At 55.3% G+C, this 27,261-nt stretch overlaps 4 protein-coding genes across 5 annotated transcripts; all 4 read left to right on the top strand.

The window, feature by feature from the left end:
• Window positions 1–2,861: 2,861 nt before the first annotated feature.
• On the top strand, window positions 2,862–3,770 carry MYADML2 (myeloid associated differentiation marker like 2; the record flags this gene model as incomplete). The annotated part of the gene is made up of 1 exon (XM_082492275.1): window positions 2,862–3,770. One exon carries the CDS (start codon window positions 2,862–2,864, stop codon window positions 3,768–3,770), a length of 909 nt encoding a protein of 302 aa, XP_082348401.1.
• Window positions 3,771–7,873: 4,103 nt separating this feature from the next.
• Window positions 7,874–12,056, top strand: PYCR1 (pyrroline-5-carboxylate reductase 1). The gene is made up of 8 exons (XM_082492114.1): window positions 7,874–7,925; window positions 7,961–8,038; window positions 8,115–8,185; window positions 8,283–8,462; window positions 9,118–9,339; window positions 9,825–9,917; window positions 10,326–10,489; window positions 10,587–12,056. Exons 2-8 carry the CDS (start codon window positions 7,972–7,974, stop codon window positions 10,744–10,746), a joined length of 957 nt encoding a protein of 318 aa, XP_082348240.1. The 5' UTR covers window positions 7,874–7,925; window positions 7,961–7,971; the 3' UTR covers window positions 10,747–12,056.
• Window positions 12,057–14,146: 2,090 nt separating this feature from the next.
• Window positions 14,147–20,156, top strand: MAFG (MAF bZIP transcription factor G). 2 transcript variants are annotated; one of them, XM_082492038.1, is made up of 3 exons: window positions 14,147–14,228; window positions 18,136–18,197; window positions 18,287–20,156. In XM_082492038.1, exons 2-3 carry the CDS (start codon window positions 18,162–18,164, stop codon window positions 18,737–18,739), a joined length of 489 nt encoding a protein of 162 aa, XP_082348164.1. In that variant the 5' UTR covers window positions 14,147–14,228; window positions 18,136–18,161; the 3' UTR covers window positions 18,740–20,156. The 2 variants fall into 2 exon arrangements, with proteins under 2 accessions (XP_082348164.1, XP_082348165.1); XM_082492039.1 differs by lacking the exon at window positions 14,147–14,228 and adding an exon at window positions 17,933–17,979.
• A 2,632-nt stretch (window positions 20,157–22,788) lies between these two features.
• On the top strand, window positions 22,789–27,257 carry SIRT7 (sirtuin 7). The gene is made up of 10 exons (XM_082492035.1): window positions 22,789–22,889; window positions 22,965–23,102; window positions 23,651–23,755; window positions 24,743–24,813; window positions 24,921–24,993; window positions 25,478–25,576; window positions 26,053–26,289; window positions 26,533–26,613; window positions 26,759–26,865; window positions 26,961–27,257. Exons 1-10 carry the CDS (start codon window positions 22,794–22,796, stop codon window positions 27,172–27,174), a joined length of 1,221 nt encoding a protein of 406 aa, XP_082348161.1. The 5' UTR covers window positions 22,789–22,793; the 3' UTR covers window positions 27,175–27,257.
• The last annotated feature ends 4 nt before the right edge of the window (window positions 27,258–27,261 follow it).

The raw sequence follows: 27,261 nt of genomic DNA, 5'->3' as shown, positions 1-27,261 counted from the left end.
ACTAGATAATCTTTTAAGGTCCCTTCCAACCCAAACCACTCTGCGATTCTATGATTTCAGCTGGGTTTAGGTGCAACAGAGCAGCACTGATGAAGTGCTGAGACTGCACAGGGACAGCAACGCAATGTCCCCAGACAGGATAGGTGAGTTCAACAGGAGCAATAGCTTTGCCTTGAACACAGCCCCTCTGTGTATGGGACATGCCACAATACAGACAGTAACACTGGTAAAGTCTGCAAAACTTCTGCTGGAAGTGAAGGATTAACATCAGACTCAGGAAGGGCAAGACCTCAGGGTAAGAGCATGTTCACCTGGAGCTCCTTGGCTCTCTTGCTGCATTTCCTGTTTCTTGTGATGTTAATTGTGCAACTTCCACCCCAAATGAATGCAAGTTTTCTACATTTAGCACCAGAGGTCTTTTTAAGGAAAATGGGAGGGATTTTCGTGAAAGAGACACTGAGGTTACAAGATGGTGACAAAGCTGAAGGTGGGCATATTTTATCTTAATGGCACAAAATTTCTACTGTTCTCATGTGAGTCGTTCCATAGAGTTATGCCTGCCCTACAAAATGCTGACTGGGAGCTGCTGGAGTGCTGCAGCCACTGCTTTTCACTGTAAGCAACCCTGCTGTAACCTGTGTCTGTCTCTATTTCTCTCTTGTCCTAAACTACAACTGGATCACAAGTGACTTTCAGCAGCAACGCTCACTTAAATAGTTCCTGTCCAATGCCCTGGTACTGGCTGCTCCCTTTGTCAATGCCACTGCTGTGTGGATACAACCACGCACATCTGCAGTGTAAATCAGACCAGTGATGACTCCAGGTTAAAAATAATCCCTGTCTGGTGCAAGCTTTCTGCTGTTCTTTTTTAAATCTGAGATTAGTACCCTCCTCCAGCCCTTGAAGCAGCGGTGTAGGCAAGATGTGTCAGACCAAGGCGGGGGGGGGAACAAGCAGCCAGAAACTGGACGTGCTGCATCGCCTCCGAAACCCATTTTATCCAAGCAGAGACTTGCGTAAAGTCGCGCTTCCCGGCAGCGTGAGTTGCTGCAGCTGCACGTTTCAGGCGGTGGTCCCGCCTGCCAGCAGCGTGGGCGCCCGCAGACCTTACAGCCAGAGATTTGCTGAGGAGGGGTGTTCTTCCCAGGGGCTCTCAGCTGTCTGAGCCCCAAAAACCGGCTGGTCTGCCTCCCCAGCCACAGCACAAGGCAGGGTCACGGGAGACGGGGACGCAGCGTCTGTCACCTGAACAAACCCAGACTGCCCCAGAACTGCGTCCTAAGATCATGAATTGGAGCAGACACTCTTTTTGTCAGCTCTTCGTTATAGTACCTAGCACTGCACGTGGCGATTCATTGGTAGGTGTCACATTAACATACAAATAAGAAACAATGATATTCAGCAATTATTATTGTTAGCAAGCACAAGGGTCAGTTAATAATTCCCAGTTAGGAAGTTACAGACTTTATCATCATGGCCGATGCCGACCTTGAGCCATTCGGAAAGGCTCCGGGGCGCCAGGCTGGGCTGGCCGTCGGTCGGGCTGACCCCCTGCACCCGGGGACGACCCTGCGTCCATACTGGGAGCACAGCGGGAGCTGGTCTGCAGGCGACAAGTCAGCAGTGCTGCCGCAACGTAGGTGAGGAATTTCTCTACTATGTTGTGTTTTTCACTTTTCCCATTGTGAAAGTACAGCAGAATTTTTGGGGGGGCTTTTAGAGTTAGAATTAAGAGACTTTTGGGTAGAGGCCAAGTCTGGGGAAACATATACCAAAAATGGCTACCTGGGAAAGCTTTGATCCAATAGGAGGGAGGGTCTGACACTATATATTGAAATCTGTGTTCCAAAAAAGAGCTAAGAATATCAAAGCTTTTTTTTTTTTTTTTTTTTTTTTTAGAATTGTATTTGGTTTCGGCATTCAGAGGTACAAGAATAACTGGTTCCTATACAGGCAAAACAGAGACAGGGAAGAGTTTGAGGAGATAGTGAAGACTGATGCTCAAAACCTTCAGCCACGTGCTCTCGCTGACGCTCACAGCACAGCAGGGCCTTTCACAGCAGGTAAATGTATTACTGCTCCAGATCAAATGGAGCAAAGTGAGTCAGCTTTTATTGTAGCCTCTGGCCTAAATCTTTTTATAGGGCTTCTGATGCCTTTGGGTTTGTGCCCCCGCTCAGGGGGCTCGGGGTCTGCAGGGCTGAGCTCCTGTTGCTGGATCTCAGCCCGCTTCCACGTACAGCCCCCACGGTGCGGGGCAGCTGCCAGGAGAACTGCAGCGTTCCAGGGACCCCGACGTTTCTGGAGAAATGGCAGAAGGATGATCAAGAGCCTCTGATGGAGCTCGCAGTTTCGGTGTTAAATAACACCCACTCACGGCAGTTGAGGGGGGCAGGACTCATTCCAGAACTATTAATATAGCCCCTATTTATACTCATAGGCTCCTGCGAACGGCACAGCAGAGAGCTACAGCTGCAGGGCTAAAATGGAATAAATGTCAGCCTCCAGGGAAAAAGAGATCCTTTCAGCCACCATGAGTGAAAGGAGACGGTGAAAGGACAGAACGCGGCGCAGGTCTCAGGCCTGAGCGAGCGAGCGAGCAGATGGCAGCACCCTGAGAACGCAGCGGTGGGCAGAGCCAGGCAGTAACCTCCCTGCAGCCGGCAAGTCTGCGCCGAGAGGCTGCCAGAAACGCACACTCAGCGTCACACGCAGCACCTACCGACACAGGGAGAGACAAGGCGGGGATTCGAGCCGCCGCTCTCCTGATCCAGTACCAGGTGTGACTCAGGATAAAGCAGCAAAACCCTGGAAGGACATTTCAGGGGGGCTTTAAGTGCATTGTCTGCTGGACTGGAAGGATGATGGAGAGCACAGGAGGGCCGTATCTGAACACTGCTGCAGTTACATCCCCTGTGGGAATAGCTCGTTTGCTGCAGATGACATTCGGATGCACCACGTTCAGCCTGGTGGCCCACCAGGGGGGATTCAGCGCAGCATATGGCACTTTCTGCATGTTTGTCTGGACCTTCTGTTTCGCCATCACCGTCTTCATAATCACCTGCGAATTCACACGCCTGCACAGCTGCCTGAGCATTTCCTGGGGGAACTTCACCGCTGCTTTTGCCATGCTCGCCACGCTCATGTCTGTCACGGCGGCGGTGATCTACCCACTCTACTTTGTCCAGCTCAGCTGTTACCCCATTGGCTGTGAGGTGAGAGACTTTCGCATTGCAGCCAGTGTCTTCGCAGGCCTCCTGTTCATTGCGTACGCCGCTGAGGTGTTCTTAACCAGGGCAAAACCAGGACAAGTCACCAGCTACATGGCCACCGTCTCGGGGCTCCTGAAAATCGTGCAGGCCTTCGTGGCCTGCATCATCTTTGGGGCACTGGTGAACGACAGCCAGTATAGCAAATATGTGGCGATGCAGTGGTGTGTGGCTGTCTACAGCTTTTGCTTTGTGGTGACAGTTGTGGTAGTGGCCTTCAGCGTCACAGGTAAGACCGCCTTGCTGTGGTTCCCCTTCGAGCGCTCCGTGGTCATCTACACCTTCGGGGCTGTGCTGCTCTACATGAGCGCGGCTGTCATCTGGCCAGTGTTCTGCTTCGACAGCAAGTACGGCTCCCCGCAGCGCCCTGGCCTCTGCGCCAAGGGCAAGTGCCCCTGGGACAGCCAGCTGGTGATTGCCATCTTCACCTACGTGAACCTGCTGCTCTATGTCGTGGACCTGGCATACTCCCAGCACATCCGCTTCGTCTCACACCTCTGAAATGTGGCTCTGCTGCTGCAAAGCAGTCCCTGTGCCGTAAGCAACAGCGGTCGCGGACGCGGGAAGGGAGGCGCTGAACAGGCACGCATGCAAGAACCATCAACCGGACTTCAAGGTCAAGGCTGACCAGAGCAGCAAATTAACGACCTGTAGCTGTGGCAGATGCTGGGAAAAGCCCATGTCCCCCATTGTCCAACATCTGCCTCAGCCGCCTGGTGCCAGAGAAGAGAAACGATGCAGCTCGAAATATGCAAAAGGGCCTTTCATCTCCAGGACACAGAAACGGTTGCTGCAACAGCGGGTCTGCAGGCTACCGGACTGCTGAGCCAAATATTAGGAAAGGCACCAAGGATTTTGAAACTCTTACCAATGCTTAACCGTAATCAAGTGACTACCCAGGAAGTGGGAAAGTTAAAAGCTGCATCAAGGAACACCAGTTCTGGGGATGAAAAACAATCTCTCAGAGTCTGGGTTAGTTTGGGCTGTGTGGTGAGATGTGAAATGCTTGCAAGTGTGGGAAATTCCTGTTGGGATGTTTCTGAGAGGAACATCATAGCTATAATAGTATTCTGAAGATTACCAGTCCTTTCCCTTCCTCTCCTCTCCCTCGCTGTTTAGCACAGAAAAAGAATATCCTCAAGCATGCACCTTGGGGGGAAGCATGGGCTATTCCTATTTAGCAAACACTGAGCCATTACAGAAATGAAAATTTGCGAAATAAGGGCTTTACTGCCAAGAAACAGGGTGCAGAACAGAGCTGAGCTGCAAAATAACCATATGTAACTTGACATCCTCGCTCGAGCGGGACCAGAAGGTACCTTGGCACGTGCTTAGTCTCCGTTCATACGCCACCATTTCTTTGTACTGCTGTCAAGAATTTTTTTTCTGGAAGCTTAAAGATAAATTCTGGGGGGAGGGGGGAAGGGATGCAGGGATGAATTGATCTAACAGCACCGTATAAAAGACCAAAGGGGGGGGGGGGGCACGGATGAGATGGGACATGACAAAACTTGCGTACAATGGTAACAAATGGGGAGCGCTGCCTCAGACCAGGCACTGGGATTCCCGAGCTCTCTGCGTCACCAACGGGCTGCATTTCTCTGACCCATCCCTGACAAAACACCCACTTTGAAGTCCCACACTGCATAGCTCAGATTTCAAGCTTAATAGGAAGAAATGTTCTTCGTCTCTGATCCAGGGAGAAACCAAAGCAGTCTGAGTACTTGTGCAGAAAGCATGCAGACTAGGTAGGTTTGATTAAAACCTAAAGTAGCTGACTGTCAGAAGCAAGATTTATTTTTTAACCAAATTAAAATAAAGCTGAATGGCAGACTTACATACTACCTCTCCAGAGATTTGTATACTTGCATCTCACACAGCTTTCATTTTACCAGGCATAGCACTTGGCTTTCTGCTGGAAAGGACAGCTCAATTTATTTTGATGTACGAAACCTGAACGCAGCCCCAAAAAGGTATACAGACAAGATGGCTGAGGCCTCTGACTGACATTCTTTGTAGCAAAGTCACTCAGGAAAAAGGAAGAAGGAAGAAAACTTACTTTTCATCAGTGCTTTATACATGGTTTGAAAAGCAAAGGAAAAAATTGCTGGGACAGATTGCGTTGGATAATTCTGCTACCGAGTAAGAACCAGTCTTTAGCAGTGGGAATTACTAGCCCATGGAACAGGTCAAGAATCAGTATACAGCATAAAGAGAATGCGGTAAACAGCCTTCCAAGGGCTGCTTCGCTTCACACATCACTATTACGGGCAGAAGTCTGGACAATAATGGTCTGACCAGAGGCTGGCCAGCTCGTTCTAGGGTGAGACCCAAGACTATCTGCTATAGATATAACCCGGGGTATCAGAGAGCTCTATTTCTTGCCACCCAAACAAATTGAGGGGTTGCACAAATAATAAATGCTAACTTGGGTAAAGAAATCCGTTTCTATTGCAGGAGGCAGTGTACCCAAAGAGAGGTACTTTTGCACACAAAAGTAACCTTGAGCATTTATGATATAATCTTTTTAAACCAGTCAAGCTAGACAAATTAAGCTGTGTCACACTTGAAAATTACTTATTTTTTGTTATTACAGAGCACGAAGTATCAAATAGGTGACTGTGAACCATCACGGCTTCTGTTATGACACTCAAACCTGCAAACCCAGGAGTGTTGCTTTGCGGAAGCAAAGCCCTCCAGACTCCAGAGTGGCCCCAAGGGGTTGTCGGAGGCCCTGGAGAGCCCCATGGGCAGCGGCTGCCTCTGCCAACACCACACTGCGTCTTTCAGGCAGTGAAGTCTGTCAGAAAGCTCCTCAGCTGCTTAATGCTTTTTTCAGCTATGCATTCACTTGCTTTTTGCTGTGAAGAGTAGTAGTAGGAGCAAGTAGGAGCAATTAGCGGGAATATGGTAAAATCTGTTCATGACACAAGTTGATGCAACTTACGCAGTGCCAGGGACATAAAGGAAGGCCCAAGAGAAACAGGTAACTGGGAAACAAAGGGGGTAAAATTTAGTGCCTTCACAATAAGGAGGAAATAGAATTTAACATGGAAATCATGATCCCACTGACTGGAGGAGTGGAAAGACAAGTCATTGCCAAGAACAGTGTGTTCAGATTTAGCTTTCTCATCTGCCAGCCAAAGACCGAGCAAAAAATGTTAGCATGGTCAAAATGGCAAAAAAAAAAAAGATCGTGTGGACAACAATCCACTCCTTTAGGAGGGGGAAAAAAAAAAGAAAAAAAATCAAAACCTCATGCTTCAGTGGTTAAAACACTCACTTAGCAGTGGAAACTATGAGATTGGGTAATCTAGTACAGAGAACATCCGATATCTGCTTAATATGATTTTAACAACTAACCCTGTCATGATCCAGTTAATTAAAACCCCCTTTATTTCCAGAGCTCCTTTCCCCTTAATTAATAAATCAAATAATGTCTTCTGCCATAAAGTAGTCTTCCTAAGACACCAATCATTCTCACCTTTTTTGGTAAACTGTCAGAATGTACATCCGTTCATTTAGAATTACAGATTTGTGTTTGCAAACAACCTAGACAGCTCCTAGAGGATCCCAACCCAAATATATATTTATATGTATATATACGAAAACCTGAAGCTTTAATGGATTGGGGTTTGGTTTTTTTGTTTGGGTTTTTTTTTTGTTTTCCTCCATCTGAAGACTGGGATTCAATATCCCCAAAATAAAATGTTCAGACACATTTATCCACAGGAGATACACCAATATTTATTTCCGTCAAGAAAAAAGCCAGGGGAGAGGAAAAACCTGAATTACCGTGGCAAGACTGCGTTTAGGCCAACAAGCGCTGCCTGCCGCCCGGTTTTTATGGGGACCCATCTCCCGACACCTCCGTCCACCGCAGCGCTCCCTCCAGCGCCGCCACCCCGGGACGGCCCTCTGGGTGCGGGCTCCGCTCCCGCTGAGGCGGCCGCGGGTGCACAACGCCGGTGCCGGTCCAGGCCCGGGGACGCCCCGCGGCTCCCGCTCCCGGGCCCCGACCACCGCCCCCGCAGAGGCGCGGCAGCCGCCGCTGAGGGCCGAGCGCGGCCCGGGACACGCTCCGGCACAACAACCACCTGCGCCGGCCGCGCAGGAGCGCTCGGGGCCCCTTCCCGGGGAGGGCGGGGGCGCCCCAGGACTGTCCGGGACGGCGGCTGGGCAGGGCCCGTGCCCGCCCCGCTGCACCCAGGCCTGCGGTCCCGGCGGTCCCGGCCCGGCGCGCCCCTCCCTCCCTTCCGGGCCGGGCCGGGCCGGGCCGGGCCCTCACCGCGGCTGCCGCCGAAACTTCCAGAAGAGCGCGCGCCACCAGCACGCCGTTCGGCGGGAGGACAGCGCCCCCTAGCAGCGCGGCGCCGCGGCTGCCCCGCAGGCGGTGAATGATGCAACACCCTACGCCGGTTGCCCCAATAGCTGGCGAGGGCTGCCCCGCCGGCCCCGCCCCTCGCCCCTGAGTGGCGGAGGGCCGGCGCCGGCCCCGCCCTGCCGCCCGCTGATTTGCTGCGCGCCGGCGCTCCGCCCCGTTGCCACGCGGCACCGCCTCCCTCCGCTGAGCGCGGCCACGTGGACGGCGGCGCGGCTGCGGGCGGGCTCTGGTGGGGCCGTCGCACCGCACCGCACCGCACCGCACCGCACCGCACCGCACCGCACCGCACCGCACCGCTCCGCTCCGCTCCGCACCGCCATGAGCGTGGGGTTCATCGGGGCCGGGCAGCTCGCCTTCGCCCTGGCCAGGGGCTTCACGGCGGCAGGTGGGCGCGGGGGCCGGGGGTCGGGGGGGCCGGGCGGCGCCGACCCGGCCGGGCTGACGCGCGGTGCCGTTCGCAGGGGTCCTGGCCGCGCACAAAATCACGGCGAGCTCCCCGGACACCGACCTGCCCACCGTGAGCGGGCTGCGGGTGAGTGAGTGAGGGCGGGCGGCGGGAGCGAGCGGTGGCGCTCACCCCGCGGGCCGCCCTGGGCGACAGCGGTCCCGTTTGTCCCCAACCGCTGCAGAAAATGGGCGTGAACTTCACGGTGAGCAACAAGGACACGGTGAAGAGCAGCGACGTCCTCTTCCTGGCCGTGAAGCCCCCCATCATCCCCTTCATCCTGGAGGAAGTCGGCCCCGACATTGAGGACCGCCACATCGTGGTCTCCTGCGCGGCTGGTGTCACCATCAGCTCCATCGAGAAGGTGAGGGGGGGCTGGGCCAGGGCCCGCAGCCTCGGAGAGCCCGCCGTGGCGGACACCCGGTGCCTGGGAGGCAGCTGTCGCAGGGCAGCACCGTGCGGGAGCCGTCCCAGAGCCCGTCCCGTCCTACGGCCCCCAGAAGCTGATGCGAGGGACAGGCGTTACTTCTGCTCCCCGGCACGGAATTCATGCTGCAGCCAGCTGGTGGCTGGCGTTGCCTGTCCTCATCAGAAAAAGCTATAAGAGTCTTTGTGCCAGCTCTTTTGTTATGTGAGGGACTATCAGATCTGTTTTCTTTCAACAGAGGTGGGTCACCTCCCCTGAATTTCTGCAGACTTTGTGCTAAGTGTCTGCATGAGCTGTTTTGGAGACTCGGGAGCTGATATGGGAATGAGGTGTTCAGGGTATTGTTTCCAACAGCTGCTCGGCCCAGCTTCCTATTTGCTGGTACTACTAAAGACTTCACATTTAAGTTTTGGCTGCTTTGTCTCTGAGCAGGGAGTTTGGAATACCGGAATCTCTCCTTCTGCTTGTGTTGTTCTTGCCCCTGGGGAGCCCCTTCCTAGACAGCCTGTTTAGTATGCCATATATGCACTAAAACTCATTTGTTTCTCTCTCTTCCCTCACCCCCCCCACCCCAACAATTTTCTGCCCTAAGAAACTCTCTACCTTCTGCCCCACACCAAAAGTGATCAGGTGCATGACCAACACCCCTGTGATTGTCCGGGAAGGTGCTACAGTCTATGCCACCGGGACTCATGCGGATGTGGAGGATGGGAAGCTCTTGGAACAACTGATGGCCAGCGTAGGCTTCTGCACCGAGGTGGAAGAGGACCTGATAGATGCTGTAACAGGGCTCAGTGGCAGTGGCCCTGCGTATGTATGTGCTGCTTCCTCAACTTGTGATGGTTTTGGGGAGAGCAGTAGGCTTTGCACATGGTGAAAGTCTTTGCAACTTCAGTTTGTCATTTCTTGTTTTTCTCATCACTCACGTTTGTGATGGGACATGTAATCCATGTATCCAGTTTATAACCAGTTTGAGTCAACAACAAAAGTCCGTTACCAGTCACATGAGTCTGAAGTCCATAGCCAGTGTGCAGTGTCCACATGTCCATGTTGTAAAACATGGGCCTGTAGTTAATATGACCCAGATGCTGAATTTCTCCTGTTCCCCCCGCTCCTGTGCTGGAACCAGTGGGAGGGAAGCATGGCAGGGTACCCATGCAGTAAACGGGGAGGCTTTTTTGTCAAGGCTGTAAGCGATAGGAGTCAGCGTGATCCTGGAGTCCTGGATTCTCTCCTCCTTGATAACACCAGTCTTGGAGTAGAGACTTTCAGTCACCTTCTTCCTCTGTCTGGTCTCAGGCGTTCACTGCCCTGGATGCTCTGGCGGATGGGGGAGTGAAAATGGGACTTCCCCGCAGGCTGGCTGTTCGACTTGGAGCACAGGCTTTGCTGGTCAGTATTTTCTCCTCCAGAACACGTTTGAGTCTGTGCCTACTCTGTACAGAGTATTCTGCATATCGCTATTTGAAATCATCTCAGTCTTCTTACTGAATCTACTTTAAAAAACACGTTTGGTTTGACTGCACACAGGTTCCCGTTGAGGGGATGTAGGAAGTGTCTGCAGCAATCTGCTGGTGCTGATGGTGGTGTGGGAGAGGGGGCCTGGTGAACTGTGACCCCTCTTGCAGGCTTTTTCAGCTCTGAAAAGTGTTTTGGCAGCCTGCTAATGGCTCTCGGGCAGGAGCCCAGTTTTGCCCACTGTGAGTGTTAGGTGCTGCTCTGCACAGTGGAGAACAGGAGTATTTGACAGTTGGTTCCTCAGTCAGAGCTCTGGCAGCTGTGTTCTCTTCCTCGCTACAGGGTGCTGCCAAAATGCTGTTAGAATCCGAGCAGCATCCTGGTCAGCTGAAGGATAATGTCTGCTCACCCGGGGGAGCCACCATCCATGCCCTGCACTTCCTGGAGAGCGGTGGCTTTCGCTCACTCCTCATCAATGCTGTGGAGGCTTCCTGCATCCGGACAAGGTGGGCACCTAGGAAGTCCTAAAGAGCCTGCAAAACCTGCCCCCCATGCTCCCTGTCTCCTTTTCCTATGTCTTCTTCTCCCACTATCCCATTGCAGGGAGTTGCAGCATCTGGCAGACCAAGAGAAGATCTCCCCAGCAGCCATAAAGAAGACTTTGTTGGATAAGGTGAAGCTGGAGTCTCCTTCTCTGTCCATGGCATCTGCCAGCAAAGTCAGTCTGTTCACCAGTAAGAGCACCAGCAGCAAGAAGAACTGACCAGGCTCCTGTCGTCTGGCTGTGCTGGACGTCACTCCTACATGTCCTTGCTTTTTTGTCTAAGGAAAAACACTCACTTTGGTGTCCTCCATACCTGGCTCTTGGCTTGCAGCAGCTGTGGGGCAGTGCAATGCTGTAGAAGAGGGTCTTTAACCTGTAGTTGGGTTGTTGCAAACTGTCTTTGGCATTGCTGTTCTCTGTTGGGCAGGGGTGATACCGCCATCAGAGCTTCATCAAGGACGTTGTTTGTCCAGAAGCGTCAGATACTTCTAGGACTTAGGCAGTGTTTGTGGTGTCCCATGCAGAAATAGTTTCTAATAGGATTTTTTAAAAAGATTTCAGAATGCCTTTTGGTCTCAAAGGTTTGGTCCAGGCCTGGATCCCTCTTGCCCCATCGTGCATCTGCTGTCAGAGCTTGTGTCTGGTCGCTATCTTTATAAGCTAGAGCAGATGCTGACACACAAATGCAGTGCTGTGCACCGCATTAGAGGCTGGGCCCTAAAGCACCGCTCAGAAGGGACCAAGGCGCCTCTGCCCCATCTCCCATCTGCCCTGACTGTGAGAGACAGATGGTGTGAACCTCTGGACCACAGTCCGTTTCTGTCTCTGCTGACCACCCCTTCTCTCTGCTCTGTCTGGTTTGGGGAACCATGAACTGCTCTCACTGCCCCTTCTTTGCTGCTGGTCTGGCTTGGGTGGCTGGGCAGGCGGAGAGGTGGTGAGCGCTCCCTTTTCCCTCTGTCTCTGGCACCTCTCCATGGGAAGAATCTGCTCTCACAGGCCTGTGGAAATGTTTCAGCATCACTGTGCTTCCTGATGCTCTCCTTGCTCTTTGCACTGCTCCAGGGGCAGCCAGGAGGAGAGCTGAACTCAAGGACAGCCTTCTCCAGAGAAAGCTGCCTTCAGTGCCGTCAAGCAGGGTTTTGTACCCAGGTGCTGGGCTACTGCGTGGCAGCAGGACTCTTCCTTGGTACCTTTCCTTGCACCAGGCTGTACTCCTTGGACTGCAGTCTTGATGCCTGTTGACAGTGGCTGCTCTGCTTCAGCTTGTGCAATCCAGCTGTGTTGTGGTGGTCTGGTTGTCTCTTCCAGGCAGCATTTCTCCCAGCAGAGTCCCTGGGCTGGTGAAATCCAGCACAGCAGCCCTCAGTGTCACCTTATGTTGGCGCAGTTATGACTCTGGTATTTTCTAGACTGTTTCTTTTTTCCTTGTATTTCTTTTAAGGTGTTGCACTGTTAAAGGCTAGAAGGGGGGGAAAATAGCAAGAAGTTTGAGGCTGCTACACGCAGTTGCATTCCTGGTTCTTCAGAATACAAGACTAAAGGGAAACACTGACTCATCTGGTCTGGCTTGTGGCGCCAATCTCGTCCCGTCTCACCTAGCTTGTCCTGCATGAGACCCAGGAGGAAAATCAGTCTCTGCCTGACACAAAAGAGGTTCAGGGAGGACTTGAGAATGCCTGATACCTGTCCAACAACAAGACCTTGCTTGGTGAAACACATCCAGGTGACTATGCCTTTGCAGAGGAGGAAGACCCTTGCTGTTCTCATCTAGAGAATCTCCCAAGTCTGATTCAAATTTATGAGCAAGAAACAGCAGCAAAGTATGGGATCTAGAAGCAGTGGTCCCTTCTACCCCTGAAACTTCAGTATTTGTGGGGGAAGGAATCTGGCAAAGGTTGTGGTAGCCACAAGCAGAGGGTGGCCCTGTTTGACCCCTCCTGCCGACTGGTGCAGCCCAGGTGTGAGCAGGGACTGTGCTGTGTTGGGAGCAACACAGCTCCTGTTTCCTCCTCCCTGGGAAGAGGGAGGAATGAGGGTTGTAGACTCGAAGGGCAGAAGGGACCAATGCTCTGATCAGATACAAGGTGGAGTACAGCTCGTCACATCTAGAAGGACCGTTAACCTTTCCTTCAGGCACAGTCTTGGGAGCCAGCCCCAGAACTGCAGCAAAGTCTACTGCTTTCTGTGATTGCTTAATAGCCAATGTCCCTACGTGGCTTCCTTGCCTCTCTCCTATTCTCTCAGAGCCCAAAAAAAAAGCCTTTAGGCTTTCTAGCGGGTCTGCCACTGCATACAAGGTTCCATGGGAGGCGAGTGGGTGCCGCATGTTCCTCCGCTTCCCCGCTCAGAAGCTGTGAGTACCCCATGCAGACAGGACAAGCTGGAAGTCAGATGGCTTAAGTACTGGCTGATGCAAAATGAAAGGGAGCATTGCAGGAAGAGTTTCCACTTGGCTGATAAAGTGTGATGCAGAATAAAAGATAGGATGGCTGAGCTCGAGCCCCTCCATGGGGAGACTTACAGACTGTCCCAGCGTACCCTCAGAGAGGCAGAGCTATAGATGGACTTCCTAGGTGCTTGTAGACCTGTAACTGAGCTGATTGCCACAGCAGATGGAAAGCTAGCCTGTCGAGGGCTACAAGAAAGCCCTACAGGACTCACGTTCATGTCCCCTGTGTGCACAACAAACAGCAGTGCTGCTGCCGAATACCCAGGGCCCAGACCGTTCCCTCCTTAGGACCATGCTTTCTCCATGATGTTGCTTTAACTCCTGTATCCCTAGTTTCGTTGCTGCACCTTCCACTTGTCCCTTGTCCTTCTCTGCTGTACTCATCTTGTCAGCCCAGCTTTGCTTGGAGCACAGCAGTAAACCCAGCAGGCACTGGTATTCCTGCAGTACGGACCCACGGTTCTAGCAGAAGAGGTGGAAGCACACCCGGAGCGAGCCTGGCGTGATGTCGGAGAGCCGCATTTCACAGCAGGAGAGCCAGTCCCGGTCTTACTCCCCCGGTCCCGTCTCAGCCGGGGCTTCAGCACTGTCACCGGTGCCTGGCGGAGCTGCTGCAGAGCCCTCTGCCGTAACCGGTGGTCGCGGTGCGGACCCCGCGACTCCTCAGCGCGGTGTCAGCCGCTCTAAGCAGCGGCGGGTGCAGCACAGGGCGGCGGCGGGCAGCGGCGCTCCCCCGCGCTGGAGCCACGGTAAAGCGCGGGACGGGGAACCGGTGGGGAGCGGCGCCCCCCGCTCCGGCTGCGCTGCCGCTCCCGCTGTGCGCCGCTAACACGCGTGGAAGCCCGAGGGAGGCGGCCGACGCACGTACACACACACCCACCCCCGTACGCACCCCCAGCTGTCCCGGCAGCTGCTGCGGCCGCCGGTTCCGCCGCGGGAGGCCGCCGGGCAGTGCGACACCCTGCTGCCGATCCACCGCGGCCCGGGCGGGGCACGGCCGGCGCGCCCACGCGGCTGCGGCGGATCGGTGCGTGCCGCCACCGCCCCTTTAAGGCGCCGCCTCCGACAGGAACGCGCGTCCCCCTTAAGGCCCGGGGCGGTTGCGCTGGGCGCTTCATGAATGGAGCCACGTGACGCAAACATCACGTGACGCGTCCGTGAGCAGCGGCGGTGGCGGCGGCTCGCGGCGTCCCGGTCCCTCCCAGCGCGGCCTCCCCGCCCGGCCCGGCTCCGGCGGCTCCGTGAGGAGGTGAGCGTCACCGGGGCCGGCTGCGGTGACGAGCGCGGCCCGGGCGGCGGGCGCGGCCCTGGCACCGGGCGGGGCGGGGCGGCGGGCGCGGCGGGCCGGTCCCCGGGGGCGGGCCGGGGCGGGGCGGGCGCGGCGGGCGCGGCGGGCTCGGGATGGCGGCCGGGGCCGCGGGGCGGCGGGTGCCGCGCGGGGCCGCTGCCGCCGCTGACTCACGGCGGGGGTTGCGGGGGTTCCGGGGCTGCCGCCGCCCCGGCGACGCCCGCCCCGCCCGGTCCCCCGCCCCGCAACAGGTGCGCGGGGCCGCCGGCCCGTCCCCGCCCGCCCAGCGGACCGGCTGCCCCGGGGCACGGCCCGCCCCTCCCGGCCCCGCTGCGCCCCCGGGCGCTCAGCCCCCACTGAGCCCGGCGCGGCCGCGGCCTGGCCCGCGGCGGGTCCCCGCTCCCGTCAGGGGCGTCGGCCCCGGGGGTTCCCCGGTGACTGTTCTCCTGCTCGGTGATTTCCCCCCCCTCCGAGGAGTGGAGGCGGAGGTCCGGAGCGGGCGGCGAGACACGGCGGTGTGTCGCTCGTGACCGTGGCTCGCTTCCTTTGCCGCGGGTGGGACGGCCGCGCTTCCCCGCTGCCCTTCCGCGCCGCTGAGCGCCGCCGGTGCCGGGCCGAACGGGGCAGAGCCGGCGGCCGAGGGGACGCGGTGCGAGGTTCGGGCCCCCGGAGCGGGCTGGGGGTCTGCTCGGCGCTGTGGCGTCCTCGGAGCCGAGTGGGTTCCCCCTGCGGTGGGAAGGAAGGCCCTCCGGTGGGACTGCGACGCCTGACCGGCACGGAGCGTCCGTGTGTGTGTATGTGCGCACCGGCGGCATCTTGCTGCCCGGGACACGCGAGGTTTGAGCTGCGTGTATAGGGGAGGGCACTACCAGGAGGCTGGAAGGGGTCTCCGAGAGCCATCTCTTCCCGTTACCTGTGTCAGCGGAGTTAGAGCCGGCTGGGTGGGTGGATTCCCTGGGGGCAGAACTGCTGTCGAGGCGCCCCGGGTTGGGTGTGGGGTCACCAGGGACTCCCACGGGGGGGGGGGGGGGGGGGGGGGGCACAGCAGAGGCGCTGTCCTGACTTCGTGTGTAACTGGGGGAGCCATCTGATTTGTTTGGATTCCTGGGAGGGCTGTGTGAGCTGATTTGGAAGAAAGCAAATAAACAGAGTATGAAACCCACACTGGGAGAGAGAGTTCTCATGTGGCGTGCCCGACTGCTGCCAGCAAACCAGGCTCCTCTGCCTGCCCAGTGCCGCAGAGCCCGTGTGGGGCACAGCCCCTTCCTCTGTCTCCCTGTCCTTACGGACGGGTCTCGCTTCCTCCCAGTGCCGTCTCCGGGCTAGCCTGCACTGGAATGGGTGACGTCACCGTGTTTACACGGGGCTCGTGGTACGGTTCTGTGATCAGGAATGTGGAGAATGGGGCCTGCGTTGAATCATGCGCGGTGCTGTCAGCTCCCTTGTGCTGCCTTTAAGCTGAGGAGGGAATTGGCTGCGCTTGTGCTGAGTTCAGGCCTTTTGAGCTCTGGGGAAATGTGTTGAGGCTGCATTTTCTTCATTGCAGTCATCGCGTTTGGCACTTTTCAGTGTGATATTTCTTCAGGAAGCTATCAAAAGCTGAGCAATCAGCAGTCTGGAGAATTAGGCCAAGTTTGGTCTCTGTCTTGGTGCCGGTTCTCTGGGTGTCCTCTCTGTGAGCTGCCAAATAGCCCTGTGTCTGATCCTTCAAACAGGACCCAAAAAATAGCCAACAGCTTGTCTCTGGGTTGTTCTTCCCATTCTGACTGACTTGTGTGTTGCTGCATCTCGTTTTGATCCCCTTGGGAAGGGGGACCTTGCAGGGTCTGGGCTGTGCGGGCACCCCTGCTGATCCCCCAGCCTGCCCCAAGCCGCTCTCTTCCCAACACGCTGCCTGATGCAGCACGTTTGTTGCCTTGTTTGTTTTATTTCAGCTGTGCTGTAATGAAGGAAGCTTGAGTGCTTGCCAGGCAGCTGGAAATTCTTTAGCCCCGCAAGGCAAACAAATTCTGGTGGTCCCTCTGACCATAGCTGCCCTGGGCTGTGTACGCTCGCCAGAGGACGGTGCAGAGAGGTGCTGCAGGGGTGACGTTATTGGTCTCCCCAGCTATTCCTTCCTTCTCCCCTTTCCCCAGCAGCCGTGTTCTTTGACAAGTAGGAGCAGAGGAAAGAAATACAATGATACGGGAAAGAGTGAAGAAAGGATTTTATGAAGCAGTTGTTTGCCTGCTGTCCGTTCTGTGTCAGCCTGCTTCTTTGCAGCTACCTTCACTGGATGACAAAGTGACCCTTTCTGCACTAGCACAGTCAGGTTGTAGTGGACATCTCATTGGAAGCGTTGTCCTCAGGGTATAAATAGCCTGCCTGCTGGCAGGCTGGAAATGTTGGGAACGACTCTGCCGGTGTCCTGGGGAATGCTGACCCCGTTCACCTCTAATAGGTGGTAGATGCATTGCGGGGAGCCTGCGCCACAGCTGCTAGAAGAGCATAAATTTGTATTTGCTGACTTGTGCATCGGGTTCTTGGCTATTACGGTACATCAGTGCCTCTTACATTTAGCAAAGCAGTAGCAAACAAAATTTTTCTTGACTGTTTGGCACCAAAGAGATGAAAGATACAGAGGTGTTTATAGACTGCACTTGCATGGGAACGCTTGCCTCACTTAAGGAGGTCTGCAGTTCCTGGCTGTTTGAGGCACAGCTATGTCTGTCGAGCAATATCTGGGTGGATTAATTCATTGGGCAGTGTAGCAGCGCCCTGAACTAAAGCCTGCAGGGAGGAGGTGTGTGGGGACAGGAACAGGAGCTTGGGTATGATTCATTGTGGAAATGGGCCTGGGAATTGCTCTGACCAGTTCTGATGTCCTGTCTCCTGTGGCAAGGAGTGAAGGAGTTTGCTCCCCTCTGGTTTTGACCACCCGTAATCTTTGTTTTCTTATGAACACACCTTGGGATGGAGCAGGTGGGTCTGTGCCCTGGCGTTGCCAGACACCAGTTCACAGATGAGATCTACAGCTGGGGTCAGCTCTGCGTGACTGGGAGAGGTGAAGGCTGCTGAGGCATCGTCCCAAATTTGTGAAGGGATTTCAGTGTGCTCAAGTAATTCCTTGTATCAGGTTGTCCTTCTGCTCCTTGGGAAAGGTTGGGTGCAGAACTTTGACTTGGACGTGGATGTGCTGGCTTTCCTGGGAAGCAGGGAAAGTTTGGAGAGGGGTGAGCACAGCAGTGGTGCTTCCCCGTCTCGCAGGATGCCCAGCGAGGTGTATCGTGGAGGCATGGGCTTCCCCTGTGCTCCTTGCCCAGGGTCGCATGTTCTTGAATCGTGTTCTTGGGTCCTTGGGGGCATTTGGAATCTGGTAGGACTCTTGTCCTGGGGAGTTTCTGGGCTGTGCTTGGCTAGCTGTGGGAAGGGCGCATTGGAGCGACTCGCTGCCGTGCTCTGCCTGGGAGTGACAAGGATGAGGCTGGGAGCAAGAGGCGCAGAGTGCCAGCATGCTGAGTCAGCATGACTGGCCCAAAACAGCCGTGCTCTGGACCCAGCCTGCTGCCTGCCAGGCTATTTTTAAAAATGTGGCTTCCGTGTATTCTGACTCCTCCTAGTTTTTTAATTTCCCCCACCCCAAGCAAAAAAATACAGCATTGTCACAAAGTCACCGTGGGAGTAGGGGTGTGGAAGGGCAGCAGTTTCTGCTCGGGGACAGAATCTGCTGTTTGTGAGTCCAGCTCAGTCGCGTGCTTGTCGAGTGTGGTCTGGGAAGGGGGGAGTGGGATGTGCCGCAGCATGGGGCACTGCTGCTGGACCCTGCCAGGGGAATGTCTCAGGCTCTGCTGTGTCCTGAGGGGATAACCTGACCTTCCTTCCCTTCCAGAACCTGATTGACAAGGCTGTCGTGTTATGACGACCCCCAACAAAGGAAACAAGGCCTTGAAGGTAAAGCAGCAGGTGCAGGAGAGGGGTGCGGGTGGCGGGTGCAGGCAGCCGCTCTAGGTCTCACAAGTGTGTGCTGCCTTCTCTTCCAGGTGAAGCGGGAGCCAGGCGAGAATGGGACCAGCTTGACAGATGAGGAGCTGGTGACCATGTCTGTGCGGGAGCTGAATCAGCATCTGCGGGGCCTGTCAAAGGAGGAGATCATCCAGCTGAAGCAGCGTCGGCGCACGCTGAAGAACCGGGGCTACGCGGCCAGCTGCAGAGTCAAGCGTGTTACCCAAAAGGAGGAACTGGAGAAGCAGAAGGCAGAGCTGCAGCAAGAAGTGGAGAAGCTGGCCTCAGAGAACGCCAGCATGAAAATGGAACTCGATGCTCTCCGCTCCAAATATGAGGCTCTCCAGAACTTCGCCAGAACCGTGGCCCGGAGCCCCGTGACCCCTGCACGGGGGCCTCTCACCTCCAGTATGGGGCCCCTCGTCCCTGGCAAGGTTGCTACTACTAGTGTCATCACGATAGTGAAATCCAAAACGGACGCCCGGTCTTAGTGAAGCGATCGTTGCCTGAGCTTGTCTGTGCAGGGCAATTAGGCACAAAACCAGCCTGGAATCCCCAAAGCACAAACCCTCCCCACACGGGTCTGGGTTCCTTCTACTTGGCCCAGGACTGGCCTGCTGATCACTCCAGTTTTATTTTGTTGTGTCCAGATTGGTATGAGCAGTGGTGATGCGTCCCTTGTCCTGTGCAGACAGAGCCTCCCACCCAGCGGTCTGTAGCCCTCGGGCACCCGTGGGACAGACTGTGAGATCTTGGTTTTCCAGCCAAAGAAAGTCTGTGCAGCGTGGCCGATGGCAGGGCGGCAGAGGGGCTTGGGGACAGTCCGGAGGGAGGCTTTCTTCCTGGGGGCTGGGAACCCTAGTTTTCGGTCACTTCCAAAGGCTTTATTTCATTACTCTTCCAGGTGGTGCATCTCGGCGTCTGACTGCCCAGTGCCCGAACCTGCTGCTTTTGTCTCATTTGGTACCCGTAGTCGCAGTTGGGGTGTTCTGTGTAATAGGTTTTTATTCCTTTCTAGGTGTGCCTCTGTGCCCTAACAGTGGGTTTCCTTCAGACGTCCGTTGCGTTAGCCATGTAAACTAGCAGTGGTGGAAAGGAAGATGCTGTCGTGCCCTGCTGCTTCTGCCCCAGCAGTGGGGAAGGAGCCAGGACAGGGCCCTTGCAGGGGCCCAGCACCCCAGGGGAGGGAGGGAAGGTACCGTGTTGACTGCAGGCCGGTTTTGTGCCTAATGTGTTGCACTGAACAAGACCAAAATCACTAGTTGTTCCCGTGTTTTGAGGGTATCAAGTGTCTCTAGTGTGATGGTTTACACAACCAGTTTATGTGGTTAAATAGCCCTTTATTTAAAGAGAGAAACATCATTTTAAGAGTTATTAAATTATCTAAGTTTAAAATTAAAATCAGACAGAAGAGAGAGCGTATTTATAGTCAGCTTTTTTATCTGAGAGGGCGAGAATATTTGACCATATGGATGGGGAAATATTCTCGGAGACTTTGCTAGTTAAAAGTTAATAAATAAATAATTTTAAAGTTTCTCATGAACCTCCCGCAAACTGTTTGTGGCTCTGAGGTTAGTTTTTATAAAGAGTTATCAGACTTTATTTATAAAACTTAGAAAAAGACAAAAAAAGAGGCAAGTCCTGTTTGATATCTTTTTGCAATTGTACCAAAAGTGACTTATTCTCGACCTTGCTGGCTTCCATTGTGTCCCCTCGTGTTGCGCTCTCTTTGCTCTCGGAGCTCTTGCGTGGCGCTGTGGTGTGGTGGTGCCAGTGGCTGCCTTTGCCATGTGCTGTCGTTTCATGCTGCTGCCATTTTCCCTAAGCTCAACCAAGAGATTGAGTTGGAATCTCTCCAAATTCTCCAGAATGATTCTGGCACACAGGCAAAGGTGCTGCTGTTCTTGAAGGCAAAAACAAATGGCTGGTGCAACTAAGTAGTGATGCCTGCCCGGAAAATGCCTCTCTGCAGAGGCGCTCTGCAGGAGCATGGGCAGCTCATGCCTCTTGCTGAGCAGCCGACAGCGGGTAGCTCAGTTACCTGAATGGGGAAAACGTTGTGCTTTCCTTCCTCCAGCAAAGCTGGTAGAGAAGTAACACGAGGGAGAACTGTCCAAGTTTAGAAGGAGACTGATGGGATTTAACTCTGGAATTGTATCCTGTGGTCAGAACTTGTGTTGCTATTGCAGCTCATCTGACAAGAGGGGCAAGTCTGCCTGCCTTCTGGGCAGTGCGGGACCAGCGCTAGTCCTGAGTGTCTGCATATTACTGAACATTAAGCTGGCGTGGTTACTGTTTTTCCTGGTGCAGCTTCTGTCTGTGCGTGTTAGAAAAGTGCTTAGACTTACAGCTGTGTGACACAGCTGAGAAGCTATTTGTGGCCAGGCTCCATTTCCACAAACACTTTGATCCCCCTCTCCCCTCCCCAAAGATTTGAGCTGATTACTGAGTTGTTTTAGAGAAGCAGGACATGGGGCTGAAGTCTGTGTGATCCCCTGGCTGCTGAAAGTCTCCTGAGCAGAGGAGCACGAGTGAAACCACAGTCTTGCGGGGAGGTGCGGTTCACCATACCAGGTGGTTTTTGGTGATGTGTTTCTCGCGTAGCTGAACTGATACTGCTGTCCTCTGGGCTGAGAAGCACGTAAACCTGATGAAAGCTGCAACGTGGCAGGAGAGGAGCAGATAGTTGGTGGGGATTTCCTGCTGGAGGGGGAGATCAGCTTTGCTCTGATTGATTGGGAGTTTAGAGAGAAGCTGTTTGGGATGCTTTTCCCAGTGAACTTCCTGAATGAGGAGTGGGTTAGAATGTTGCCTCCAGGCTTCCTCCTCCTAACCCTGGGCTTTCTCTTCTCTGAGCTGAAGTATCCGACATGCCACTTCCCAGCCATTCACCGGATGGGCTACGCACTGAGCAGCACTCGGCACAGAGCTCTGGGCTCTAACCTTTGTCTTCCAGACGGTGATGTGGTGCCGGGAAGAGGTGAGATGTTCCAAAACAAGGAGACCTCCAGTTGGCCTGGGGTGTCGGTCCCAACCCTGTCCCTTCTGGAGTCAGCCTGAGATGGAAGCTAGAGCACCATTCTGAACCCAGCTGCAGGCCTGACCTCAGCAGGGTGAGCAGCCAAGGTCTTGTGTGTGGGGCTGGTTAGGAACTGAGCTCCAGGGGCTGGAGACTGTGGTGTGAGGAGGGCCCCATCAACAGAGCAGGTGATGATGGGCAATCCTGCAGCCACGGTGTACTCACTTCCATTGTACTCTGCAGCAAGGAATGTCCAGGTCCTTCCCTGCCTGCTGAGTGGCAGCTGTGCTCTTGCTGGTAAGAGACTGCACTGCTTTGGAGTGAGACACTGAGTCAGGAGGACAGAGCAGGTGGCAGCACTGACTCCACCAGATGTTAATGCTGTCGTTTCTGCTCCCCTGTGCTGTGCTTGCTAGCCTGCAGCCCCAGCCTGCTCCGAGCGGACAAGTGCATTTGATGAGGACGTGTTGTATAAGGGAGGGCAGGGGCAAAGCCATGGCTGAATGGCACCGTGTGGTAAACAAGCTCTGGGCTGGATGTCAGCGGGGATGTGGTCCCCTCATGAGTGCTGCTTCCCCATGCTAGCGCATAGGTTTTGGTTTTGTTCTCGGTGAAATGCTGGACCCCGCGTGGTGTATTTCTGCAGTGTCCAAGGAGTCTCCTGTCCTGCCCGGGAACCCGGTCTCCTGCCAGCCGGCTTCCTGTACCCGTGTGAGGCAACCCCTGCCCTGAGCCGTCATGCTGACCTCTCTCTCGTATATAGCGTTCTGGAGTGTGACAGTTCTTGTTCCTGAGGTGCTCGTCCGTTTGGTTTCCTGCTGTGAAGGGTGTCGTGTTTTCTTTCTCCTTTTCCTGGTGCCGTTGCTGCGGCGGTTGGGGAGGGGGGCCCTGCCCCGGCCTGCCCGCAAAGCGAGCCCGTGGAGTGTACCCCGCGTCGCTGCGGGTTTGTGTATCTTGTGGTGAATTGTGTAAAGTGGCTCCCGGCCTGCAGCCTCGGCGGGCATGGCGCTCTGGACAGGGACAGGGCCGGGGCGGGCGGGCGGGCGGCTGGACGGAGGGGCCTGTCCTGTCCCCGACCGGCCCTGTGCCCCTGCCCGGCCTCCCTCCCTCCCTGCCTGCCCGAGGCCCGGGCTGCTGGCGGCCGCCCCAGCGGCGGTTCTCTCCTCCGGCCCGAGGCTCCGGCCACGGCCCGCCGCGCTGCGGGGCCTGTCCCGCCCGGGGCTCCGGGGGCTGGGCGGGGCGGGCGGCGGTATTTATTGCTAAGTTATTGCCGGGGCGGCGGGCGGGCGTTATTTATTGCTGTACAGTGTCCGTCCGCGGCCGCCGCTGTTTTGTACGTGACAATAAACCGCTTTCAAACAGCCGCCGCCTGGCGCTTCCTTGGGGCGCGGTCCGCCGCGGCGCTGGGGGGCGCTGCTGCACCCGGGGCGGTGGCGCCGGAAGTGGCCCTGGGCCGCTCTCGCCGGCAAGCGGAAGCGGCGCCACAGTGGAGCGGCCGGCAGCGGAAGCGGGGCGCTTCCGGGGCGATGGCGGCTGGCGGCAGTCTGAGCCGCTCGGAGCGGAAGGCGGCAGCGCGCGCCGAGATCCTGCAGCAGGAAGAGCAGCGGGACCGGCGGAGACAGGTACGGCCCTGCCCGGCGCGGCCCGCCCCGCCCCGCTGTCGCGGGCCGCCGTGACCGCCCGTCTGTACCGGGCAGGTGTCCCGCATCTGGAGGAAGCCGCCGGCGGAGCGGAGCCCCGAGGAGTGCCAGGTGCTGAGCGAGAACGAGGACATCGTCCGGGAACTCGAGCGGCGCCGCAAGCGGCGCGAGCGGCTGCGCCGGCGGCAGGAGGAGGTGGGCGGCCGGAGGAGCGGCGGGTTGGGCCCCGGGCGGGCGGCGCCGCTCCGCGGCTGGGTGGTTGTGGGGAGCAGCCCGCGGGGAGAGGAGCCCTGTGCTCCGGGGGGAGCTCTGGAGCTGCGGCGGGCCTCGGTGAAAAACTGCTGAGCCGCCTTACCGGGAACGCCGCTGGGCCCCGAGGTTGTGGCCTCCCGTGTTTGCCCTTCGGTGTTTCTCTGCATCAGCCCTACTTTTTGGTGGCTGCCGGATTCCCAAAGCATGTTTTCCAAATGCATGTGTGTTTTTGCATGTGTGCTGTGTGGGCATATCTCTTGGGAGGACGGGTCAGATCTGCAGGTGCAGCTCACCAGGAAGGTTTTTCCCTTGATCCTCCATGAACAACACCCATGTTCTTATGTTTGGAAACCACTTCTGATAATATTTGTGTTGCTTTTTCTGGCTCGGCTAGGCCCATATTAAAACTTCCAGGGAGCTTCCTGTTCCTTCTGATTCAGTGATGCACTGTATCTCAGAAACATGTGAACTTGCCCAGTTGTATTTTCTAGGTATGTGACGAACCAGAGGAGTTAAAGAGAAAGGTGACTGAGCTGGCTGCTGCTGTCCGGAATGCCAAGCACCTTGTCATCTATACAGGAGCCGGGATCAGTACGGTAGGATTCTTTGGGGGTGAGTGGCTGGAGCTTTGGGAGCTCCTTCAGGAGCATTGCAATATTGTTCAGGCTATTTGTGTGGTTTCCAAATGACTACGGGATGTGTCTTACGAGTCTGGAATGCTCCTTTAACACTGCTGCACGGCAAACCGTGACCAGGACGTTTACTAGTTTGCATCTTGGGCTTGTGCCTGCTGCCCAAGAGATTCCGAGGCTGCGTCACCTCTGTGACCGTGTGAAGAACATGCTTCTTAAACAAGAAGATCGCTAGTCTTACTTCATTCAAGTCTCTTCAACTAATTTTGGTGTAAAACCTAAAAACAAGTTAGCTAATTAACATTCTCTGTGTTAATGGACAAGTAGGAGTAGCTGGTGGTTATCAGAACTTATAAATGACAGTTGAAGAAATGTTTGGTTTCAGTGACCTTTGGGAAAGTGGAAATCTGGTTCTGCCTCTTCAAATGTGACATACGTCACCTTTGTCTGCAGCCTGAGATGGGAACCTTATTTTCCTTTCCCTTTTCTACAGTCTCCGCTGATGCGGAGTATGATTCTGGGCGAGGTGTATGAGTGCTAATGTCACGAGTAGTTTTGCTGAAGAATGCTGAGTGCAAGGTACCAGAAATCAGTCTAGTGAAACTAAAGAAAGTTTCAAGAATTGAGTTCTGTGTGGGGAAACTGGAAGTACCAAGGGTTGAAAAGAGCTCTGGAGGGATTCCATAATGGTAAAATTGGAGAAAATAAATACTGGAGGTAAAAATGAGAGCTGTAAGGTAGGAGAAGAGATGCTAGAGAGAGAGAAAACATATGAAAGGGTTGTTTTCCTGCAATTAGGGAACCACTGCACTAGAAAACTTGGAGTGAATGAAAAAGCACCTGTGAATGAGGTGTATCTGGCTGTCCTGGGTGAGAGCAGGTTGATGTGTTTGTGGAGAAGAGGTATGAACCTTCCCATCAGGCCTCGTTTTTCCTCTCCTGATAACACAGGCAGCTTCAATCCCGGACTACAGGGGCCCTAATGGCATATGGACATTGCTGCAGAAGGGCAGGAGCATCAGGTGAGGAGAGAAACTCTGAGCTGCATAGCAGAAAGCTGATACTGAGGGAGAGATTAATGGCAATTCAATTTTTTTTTTTTTTTTTTTTTTTTCTTGCTTCTTGTCAGGGCTACAGATCTGAGTGAGGCAGAGCCCACGCTCACCCATATGAGCATTGCCTGCCTACACAAGCATCACCTGGTAAGATATTTTTTCTGCACCTCACTTGTGGTCCCCTCTCGAAGTGTGGTAAATAAAACCAACAGGGAAAAAGGGCTTTTCATGATACTGCTTAACTACTGTTTTTACTCAGGTGGCTACATTTCCATGTAGGAGAAAGCACCTGTGCTCACGTATGGCTGTCTTCATTAGGCTAGCCCCAGACTGTAGCTCTGGCAGTTTTTCCCCTCTGGTGCTTTTTCTTTAACACCTTGTATTCGCCTCCTGGTGAGGCTGGTCTGGGGACGTGGCCACAATGTCAGCCAGACCCAGTAGAGCTTTGTTTAGCACGAGTCTCTTCATTTAGCTTTCATAAAGGTCTGCTCTCTACGCTTTTCTCCTGGGGGTTCTGCTCTGATGTATGGGGCTCTTTGGTGTGTACCGTGACATATGCGTCACCTGCTTTTGAGTAATACTTTCAGAGTCTTCTGTGCATGTGTTAATTCCATGTTTTATTCCCTTCAAGGTGCAGCATGTGGTGTCTCAAAATTGTGATGGGCTGCACCTGCGGAGTGGGTTACCCCGAGCAGCAATATCTGAGCTTCATGGAAACATGTACATAGAGGTGAGTGGCCACAACAGCATAAAGTCGCTGTCAGGTGGCCTCATGAGAAGATAATGTAAGCTATTGGACTCTCTCTAGCTCAAGAAGAATTAGTACAAGGGCTAGCCTCTGCTCAGTTCATATCTTCAGGCCATCAGGCTTGGGGTGAACTAATTAGCAAGCGCCAAAACAGTGTTCTGTACAACTCTGTAGCTCTTTCTCTCTGCTTGCTAGAGCCTTCTGCTTCTGACTGCTCTTCCTCGGACCTCTGAAATCCCTCCTGTCACATAGCCAACAGGCTCCCTCTAATTCCACTTGCTAGCTGAGGTTTTCCAAACTTTTCTAAGTCAGCATCTGGTCCCTGATGATCCCTTTTACTGCTTCCAATTTATTGTCCCCCAAAAGTGCTGCTCTTCTGAGAGAAGTGGCTGGCTCCTAGCCTTTCACGGGCTAAATGCTGATGATGTAACTGCTTTTTTGCTTTCGTCCCACACCAGGTCTGCACTTCCTGTACACCCAACAGAGAGTATGTGCGAGTATTTGATGTGACGGAGCGCACAGCCCTGCACAGGCATCATACTGGCAGGATGTGCCACAAGTGTGGGGCACAGTTGAGAGATACAATCGTCCACTTTGGGGAGAAGGGGACGTTGAGACAGCCCCTGAACTGGGAAGCAGCAACAGAAGCTGCAAGCAAAGCAGATGTGATTCTTTGTCTGGGTTCCAGCTTAAAGGTAACTTTAGAGACTCGGTGAAGATTGTTAGCAGCATTCCCTCTTGGTGATACACCTTGGTGCTGAGCAGTCTCCTCCCAAACAGACAACTGTAAACTCTGGTGTCAGGATTCGCCCACCACCTGTGATAGTCTCTCTTCCTCCCTCTTTCCCCTCCTGGTAATACATTCCTTTTCCTCTCGCTGATACGGTTTGCAGTTACGCATGCCTTTGGCTTTGCTGACAACCTCTATTTTGTTGCAGGTTTTGAAGAAATACCCACGTCTTTGGTGCATGAGCAAGCCACCCACTCGGCGCCCAAAGCTGTATATCGTGAACCTGCAGGTGAGAGCCCTTTGTGCTGGGTGTGAGGGGCTGTGCCGAAGGGGTGCTGGCAGGTGGCGAGCCCTGTGGGCCGGCAGCACCCCAGGCTGGGAGCCCCGCTGCCCAGGGAGGTGCCCACAGCCGTGGCTCTGTGTCGCTCCTGCAGTGGACCCCCAAGGATGACCTGGCTGCCCTGAAGCTGCACGGCCGCTGCGACGACGTCATGCGGCTGCTGATGGCGGAGCTGGGGCTGGAGATCCCGTGCTACGACCGGTGAGCAGCCCCCCGCCCTGACCGGTGCCTGTGCCCGGGGGCGGCCCGGCCCAGGGCCGGTGGCAGCCCCCCCGATGTTTGCCCTCTCTCCGCAGGGCGCGGGACCCCATCTTCGTGCTGGCCGAGCCGCTGCGCCCCGGGGAGGAAGACACGCACTCGCGGAAGCCGGTGGCACCCCCGCCGGGCGCCGATCCGCCGCCAGGGGCCGCGCCGCCGCGGGAGGAGGAGGAGGAGGAGCCGCCCGCCTGCCCCGGGGGCTGGCTGGGCCGCGGCTGCGCCAAGGGCGCCCGGCGGAGGAAGAGCAACTGAGGGCGGGCGGGCACCGGCGGGCGGGGCGCAAGATGGCGGCGGGGGCGGGCGCGGGGCGGGGCGGGCGGCGGCGGTCCCGCTCGCTCG

This window comes from Vanellus vanellus (genome assembly GCF_965231255.1).
Source record: "Vanellus vanellus genome assembly, chromosome: 17".
Classification (NCBI taxonomy): Eukaryota; Metazoa; Chordata; class Aves; order Charadriiformes; family Charadriidae; genus Vanellus; species Vanellus vanellus.
The sequence above is the reverse complement of the archived record's forward strand: the minus strand, read 5'-3'. Positions and strand labels throughout refer to the sequence as shown.

Coding starts and splice junctions, on each gene's coding strand:
- PYCR1 (XM_082492114.1), top strand. CDS start 7,972: ATGAGCGTGGGGTTCATCGGGGCCGGGCAGCTCGCCTTCGCCCTGGCC. Junction 9,340..9,824: donor GTGGCAGTGGCCCTGCGTAT/GTATGTGCTGCT, acceptor GTCTGGTCTCAG/GCGTTCACTGCCCTGGATGC. Junction 10,490..10,586: donor GCTTCCTGCATCCGGACAAG/GTGGGCACCTAG, acceptor ATCCCATTGCAG/GGAGTTGCAGCATCTGGCAG.
- MAFG (XM_082492038.1), top strand. CDS start 18,162: ATGACGACCCCCAACAAAGGAAACAAGGCCTTGAAG. Junction 18,198..18,286: donor AAGGAAACAAGGCCTTGAAG/GTAAAGCAGCAG, acceptor CTTCTCTTCCAG/GTGAAGCGGGAGCCAGGCGA.
- SIRT7 (XM_082492035.1), top strand. CDS start 22,794: ATGGCGGCTGGCGGCAGTCTGAGCCGCTCGGAGCGGAAGGCGGCAGCG. Junction 25,577..26,052: donor ATGGAAACATGTACATAGAG/GTGAGTGGCCAC, acceptor GTCCCACACCAG/GTCTGCACTTCCTGTACACC. Junction 26,290..26,532: donor GTCTGGGTTCCAGCTTAAAG/GTAACTTTAGAG, acceptor ATTTTGTTGCAG/GTTTTGAAGAAATACCCACG.